The following is a 7,283-nucleotide window of genomic DNA, read 5'->3' on the forward strand; positions in this document are numbered from 1 at the left end:
GTATGTCCCGACAAGGTTGATGTTCTGGCCGACACACCTAGCCGGAAGATCTGTCATTGTAGTATCTTTGACCATCTTTCCATGAGGATTTCGTACGACTTATTCCACAAGTTGTTTCTTTTGGATTTTTGTGCTTTCAAAGTCCGACCTTTACTTGATGGCCATGTTGATTTTTTTAAGCATTGACTGTGGTACCTAGTACATCAAGGAGAACATTAGAAGCGGAGTGCTAAGGCTGTGTTTGGTTGAGCTGCAGATTCTGTAAAAGCTGCTGTGAGCTGTGAGCTGTGAAAAAGCTGCTGTGAACTTTCTGCGGTGGAAAAGCTGGAAGCCGTTTGGTTGAAACAACTGTGAAACTATAGATTTGACTGTGAATGTTCTATGATGCCCCTTACGCCATAGTGAAATATGTTAATTTCCTAGTTGACCGTAGAGCAGTGATACATATATGGTAGGCAATTGAACGTCCATTTTGCAAAGGAAAATTATGACAATTAAGATGACTCATAGGTAACACATATGCAATTTAACGATTATGGTTTGATGTTTCATATATCCAAACAGATAGATACACCATAATATTATTATGGAAGATGTGGAGCATAGAGAAAACACATATGGTTCACATGATGATGACCTTCATCGACATAACTAACTTATCTTGCCATGGCAAGACAAGCATCAGCTATCCTACTACGAATATTGTTCATGCTATCTTCGTTCTCCTCTTCTTCAACAGGATCCGCTTGTGTTGGTGCCACCTCCTTTCGTAGCACTGGAGGTACATACTCATCATCGGCATCACATTTATCAAAAACTTTGTCACTCAACTTGCTATCATGAATGAAATTATGCAATGCCATGCAAGCAATGATGATATGCTTCTGTGTACGAGGTGAGAAACTTGGGACCCCTTTCAAGATGCGCCATTTCTGCTTGAGTACCCCGAAAGCACGCTCAACAACATTTCGAAGGGATGAATGTGAAAAGTTAAACAACTCGTACTTCCCTTCAGGTGGACGATGACGGCGAAGACGAAATTCCGGCAGATGGTATGTACTCCCCTTAAAAGGAGCAAGGTATCCCGTTCGGTTTGGATACCCAGAGTCGACAAGATAGTATTTCCCTGAAAAAGAACACAAAGTTAGCGTCACACTTAAGAATATAATTAATGATGACATCAGTTACTACATTATACCTTTGGGTGGTATAGGAAATGAAGGGAAGTGTGCTAATGCATGATTCAAGACCCTTGTATCATGTGCACAGCCCGGCCAACCCGCAACCACAAACGTAAACCTCATGTCAAAGTCACATACTGCAAGCACATTCTGAGATGTGAAACCATGTCGACATCTATGGTTAACCGCATCATCTGCAGGCACTGAAACTGGCACATGTGATCCATCTATGGCACCAATAGCGCCTTTGAAATGAGGCCAGAAACGCTCTTCCTTAATCTTTTCATGCTCATGCCTAAAAGTAGGATCTCTAGGTTTGATGTTATCTTTCGCTAACTTGCGCAAACATAACAAAACTTCCTTAAACTTTGTATGAACTGTCCAAAGTGATCGTACAAAACGGTTCTCAGCTTGAGCAAATGATTGAGGGCCTCCAACAATCCATAAGAACATGGCCAGTGACTCAATTGATGAAACATTAGTGGTTGACGTCAAACCATATGCAGAGACAAGCAAATCATGAAGTGCCATGAAAACATCATTGCCCATTCGAAACATTTTATAAAAGTATCTAGGTCGACCGTAACACTCCATGACCCATTGAAGTCCTGTTTGCTGAGGCACTCTGTATGTTTTGTTCAAGTATCGCTCAACATAGAGGTTACCTAGGTTTCCCACGATAGCAGCCTGATTCGCAAGTTCAGCTAGAAGTTTCATTCCCTCCTGTCCCTTTATGGCCACTTCTTCCATTCTTGCATCCATCTACATAACAATATAAAAATGTTAAAATATTCATGGGCATCACATAAATATGACCAGACTACACGAGCAATTATTTCTCGCAACATAAATATTGTAAAACAACACAAGCAAATATTTCTCACAACATAAATATAGTAAACAACACGAGCAAATATTTCTCACAACATAAATAAGGTAAAACAACACGAGCACATATTTCTCACAACATAAATATGGTAAACAACAGGAGTAAATATTTCTCACAACATAAATATGGTAAACCAACATAAGCAAATATGGTCCACGACAAAAGCAATTCTATCCAGAACGAAAGCAAATATGGTCCACAAATAACCAAATTTGGTCCACAATGAAAGCAAATATAGGTCTATAACATAAACAAATATGATTCACTACACGTGCTTCAACATCTCCTTCTCATGCTCCCTCTCCAAAAAATCAAACCTCCCTTCTTTTGTTTCAAGAACATTGAAGATTTCCCTAAACTCGGGCTTCACTATAAGAGTGAGGGTTGTGTGCATGAGAGCAGTTTTTTCCTTCACACCACATTCTTTGACCATCTTCATTACTTCTGAAATGGTGGGAACATGGTTTGTGAGAGGAGCGGATGATGCTTCAACACTTGAAGTTATCTTCTCCACTCCACTTTCTATTTTCTCGCATGTCTGCTTGTACAATCGTAAGAATGGACTCTTCTCTTCCTTCTCCTCATTTGCGTTAGAAGGTTGCTTGCGCTTCTTGCTTGGTTTTGGTTTCTTCGAAGATGCCAACTTCATTTCAGCACTACCATCGGGCTTCTCGAAAGGAACCACATTATCATCACTTGATTCATCAGAAGATATATCTCCAGCACAAGAAGCACTAGCCCCAGTAACATGTACTTTGTCAAATATGATGTGCAAATCTTCAAGGTGCTTTGGTCCCTGTTTTTTGAACTTCATATGATTGCATTTCACCTGTACTCTCTTGGCATCTCTGAAATGGATTTTAATGTACAAGTGAGATAATGCAACCATATAGAACCATGCCAAATGAAAAACAAAATGGCTAGTCCTACCTTGATATGTTCATCCCACCATTCTTTAGAGCAATCAACGGTTCTCTTCGCATCATCCCATCCAAGCCCAGTTGCTTCATTTTTCAACTCCATGAACCAAGTGTACTCATTTTTTATGGCATCCACTTGTTTTTGAATTTATCCTTGGGATACTTCTTTCCCGTTCTAGCTTCCCATTTCTCCAAAACGTTTTCCCAACCCCTCTTGTTTAAATAACCTAATGGCCTATTCCCCTTTTCAACCTCTTCTCTCAATATTTCAATGAGTTTCTTGAGATGGGCATCATCCCACACTGCCTTCTTAGTGATACTTCAATAAAGCAATATGAGAAAAGCACGTATCAAGAATAATGCATTACATAATATCAGCAAGTACTCAAATAGTATGTACAAGTAGCAAACATAATATCTATGTACATGAAATTTTTGTGAATGTTGTTTGCTGTCTTTTTAGATGGCATGTCATGCAAGCTTATACATCACACAAAAAATAGGTATATCATGTTCAGCTTTTGTACATATCATGTATACAAGCAATTAAACATTACATAAATAAAATTGTGCAAAAAATTCAAAGGAAACCTAAACATGGAGGGTGAGGAGGAAGGAGAGGGGGAGGGAGCAGGGAATTGCTGTAGATTTGACTGTGAATTGTGTGGAATGATCCTGGGAAGTGAGTCTAAATTTTTATGTGCAACTTGACCATAAAATAATGATATGTACATTGGTAGGCAATAGAACGGCCATTTTGCAAAGGAAAATTATGATGGGGTTAGATGATTCACACCTAACATTGTACGAATACAACGATTATACTTTCATGTTGCATATTACATACAAATAGATATTGCCCCCATAATAACTTTACAAAAGGCTTGCACCATAGAATATACATATGGTTCACATGACGATGAACTCCATCAAGATAGCTAACCTATGTTGCTATCGCAAGACAAGCATCGGCTATCCTACTACGAATAGTATCCATGGTATTTTCGTTCTCCTCCTCTTCAACGGGATCCGCTTGTGTCATTTCTGCTTGAGCACCCCAAAAGCACGCTCAACGACATTGCGTTCTTCCCGTTCTCGCTTCCCATTTCTCCAAAACATTCTTCCAACCCTTCTTATTTAAATAAATTACCGGCCTATTCCCATTTTCAACCTCTTCTCTGAATATTTCTATGATTTTCTTCAGATTCGCATCATCCCACACCGCTTTTTCAGTCATTCTTCAATCAAGCAAAACAATGGCATAGCAATACAACAATATATATGGTCTAGAAAGGAATTACGTAGCAACCTGCAGCAAGAAATCATCCAATGTACAACAAAATGAAGCAAGTAGTCATCAATAAACAGCTACTGTAAAGGAACATACAACAATGTGCATCAAGTATTCATCAAAATTTCTTCCACTTCACATCAATATAAAATAATATGACAACCAATATGCATCATCCCATCAAAATTCCATCCAATATACATCATCAATAGACAACAATATGACAAAGCAAAATAAATCCATCCTATTTCTACTTGTACAGGAGGTGGGAGGGGGGATAGCGGAGTGGGAGGAAGGGGAGCAGCTACCTTTCAGAGTGGAGATAGGAGCTCGCGTCGGGGCTGCGGGAGGCGTCGCCGGCGGCAGGGCGCGCGGAGGTGGAGGACGGCGCCCCTTGCTGGTCCGATGGTCCTCGCGGGCTCTTGAGGCGGAGAGGTCCGGTGAGCAGTAGAGGAGGGAGGAGGTCGCGACGGGGAGGCGGCGCCAGCGGCTGGGCAGGCGGCGGTGGAGGGCCGGCGGCGGCGGCTAGGAACCCTAGCTGCCGCTCGGGTCGATGGGGACTGGGGAGAACGATGTGTTTTTTTTACGAGGGGTGGCCTTCTGTGGTGCTGGATGACTCGCTCGGGAGGAATAGGCCCAATCGTTTTCCACTTACGAATGGCAAAGGTGGGTAAATACATTGAAACTCTCAGGGGACAGCTAAAAGTGCATTGCTGAAGTTGGGGGTTAACCTGCTTCGGAAAATACACTGCGGGGAAGCCGTAACTTTTACAGATTCTGCTTCTCTGTTTTCCCCTTTGGTTAGCTTATAGCTTCCAAAAGCCAGAAGTTGGCTGTAGAAGTCCAACCAAACACAGCCTAAATGTCTCTCGGTCGATCATCCAGATTTGCTTCTTTGGCATTGCTAAGGAAAAATCTGAGAAAGTGATGTTCTCATTTGCACCTGCATCCTCCATCACCGTTCATCATGGTAGTATGATGTGTTGCCAGGATCCTCGGCATGGATGTTGGTAAAACCTTGATGAATTTGGAAATGCTCAAGTTCTTGAGAGCACGCACAAGCGCTAGGTGTTTTCACCGGCACTAACTGGGATTGCTCCCAGTTTCCTCGGTTATGCTATAACCTTTCAAACTGTGGATTCACTCTCTACTGTTGAGCTTCTCCCCAGTTACTAAAACCATTCCAACATTTGCATTTTGTTCCCAGCTTGCACCGTCATTGTGCCGTCCTACCATGGACTACCCTTTTCAGTAATTACTGATCTAGATCATCTTCAAGTGGTCCTACCACAGGTCCCATCCATTTCCGATGATAAGCAAATCATCCATCGCGTTGTCTTCAACAAGGTAGTCCACATCATCCATTCTGCTCCGAGTATGCCATTCTTTCGAATTCGTTCACACGGTCGTTTGTGATTGCCTTAGGCTGGTATAAAGAGTTTCAATGATCTATGTATCAAAAGTAATTCTTTTTGCCACTTAAGGGAATAATTCTACGAGTCACCTTCCCCAAGGTGCCACGTTATGGGATCGCGGCAATTATCTCCTCGCTTGAAAACATGCACCATCTTATTCAGCGTGGAATTGTGCTTATCAACTTGGATCTTCGTTCTCTGTTTCACTTCATCCCTCTCTCGATGTATGTGTTGAGTCTCAGCTCAAGAGATACTCAACGTCGCATTCCGTGAGTTGATCGTGAGTTGCTCGATCTTCGAGAAGCTCAATTCTTCTAGATTTTCCCTTTCTTCTCGTTGTCATGTTGGATGGAGTTCTCAAAGCAAGACGTCGAGACAAAGATGGTGATTGAGTCAACACCCTTATGAAGTGCAACCTAGATCGTGAAGGTTGTGTTAGTTTGCGTGCCCCCCTTCATCCTACCCTAAGCTTGAATCTCGGGACGAGATTCCTGTTTAGTGGGGGTGAGCTGTCACAACCCCAGATCAGCCCTTGCTTGATTTCTCTTGCATCCATGCATCATGTTTAAATTCAAATGAAATTTGAATTGAGGAATTTTCAAAGCCTCAGAAACATTTTAAAAATGATCAACATTAAAATCTTCTCAAAGAAGCCCAAGAAAATTTTCCTGTTAAACCTTGAAAAATATTGGCAAGAATAAAATTCAAACCAATATTTTTTGAATCACAGAAATATTTATTTTGGGCCTTTTTGAATTAAATCAATGACATATTTGGGTTGGATTTATTTCTGTTATATAAGAAATAAAGTTCATATATTTTTGTGAGTTGCCTGTGACCTTGGACTAGTTTCTAAGCTCACACAACAATTTACAAAAAGTTTAAAAAATGATTTGATTTTTTAAATCAAGTCAAAAAAAATTACAGAAAAACTAGAAAAGAGAAATAAAATTCAGAGAGGAGGGAAAGTTACCTGGCCTCACCTGTGCAGCCACCAGAGGGGCCAGCCCACCACTGTGGCGGCCCAGCCCAGCTAGCCCCCCTGTCGTCTTCCTCCCTGGACAGAAGGACGAGCGCGTGCTCGCCGCACGCTGGCCACGCGCCGTGCCACCTCCTGCTTCCGCCGCTTCTGGAGCCAGCCCCGAGTGCCACGCACTCCCCGTCGCCCCCTGCGCCTCTCCTCTCTCCCCCTGGACCCCAACCCCTCCTCTGCTTCCCTCTCGCGTGCACCACCGAACGGAGCCATCGCCACTGTCGCCGTTCGTCGTGGCCACCGAGCCCCCCTCGCCTAGCTAGGATATCCAGCAGCACCGCCATCGTCTCCTACGTCTCCTCGACGTAGGAAGCAAGCCTCGACGCCTGGAAGCGTCGCCATCGAGCTCGTCCCCGCCGCCTCTGGCCGGAGATCGCCGGTGTCGATGCGCCTCGTCCAAGCCGTCCCCGAGGCCACTGACCTACCCTACGGAATCACTGTGAGCCCCTGAACCGTTTCCCCCTACTCCCGTGCTCAATTTCGAGCTCTAGCTAGACTAGCCACCGTACCCGAAGCTCGCCGCCGCATGAGCTCGTCGCCGCCGTGGCTCTGGC

The 7,283-nt window shown here is 43.3% G+C and overlaps 1 protein-coding gene and 1 pseudogene across 1 annotated transcript; both read right to left on the reverse strand.

Annotated features, from left to right (window-relative positions):
- Window positions 1–618: 618 nt before the first annotated feature.
- On the reverse strand, window positions 619–1,788 carry LOC123497194 (protein ANTAGONIST OF LIKE HETEROCHROMATIN PROTEIN 1-like). The gene is made up of 2 exons (XM_045233472.2): window positions 1,199–1,788; window positions 619–1,126 (listed from the first exon to the last, which is right to left on the reverse strand). The coding sequence occupies exons 1-2, from the start codon at window positions 1,773–1,775 to the stop codon at window positions 657–659; spliced, it is 1,047 nt and encodes a 348-aa protein (XP_045089407.2). The 5' UTR covers window positions 1,776–1,788; the 3' UTR covers window positions 619–656.
- Window positions 1,789–2,293: 505 nt separating this feature from the next.
- LOC141041412 (uncharacterized) lies at window positions 2,294–5,501 on the reverse strand (annotated as a pseudogene).
- Window positions 5,502–7,283: the final 1,782 nt, after the last annotated feature.

This window comes from Aegilops tauschii, chromosome 2, assembly GCF_002575655.3.
Source record: "Aegilops tauschii subsp. strangulata cultivar AL8/78 chromosome 2, Aet v6.0, whole genome shotgun sequence".
Taxonomy (NCBI): domain Eukaryota; kingdom Viridiplantae; phylum Streptophyta; class Magnoliopsida; order Poales; family Poaceae; genus Aegilops; species Aegilops tauschii.

Coding starts and splice junctions, on each gene's coding strand:
- LOC123497194 (XM_045233472.2), bottom strand. CDS start 1,775: ATGGAGTGTTACGGTCGACCTAGATACTTTTATAAAATGTTTCGAATG. Junction 1,127..1,198: donor ATTTCCTATACCACCCAAAG/GTATAATGTAGT, acceptor GTTCTTTTTCAG/GGAAATACTATCTTGTCGAC.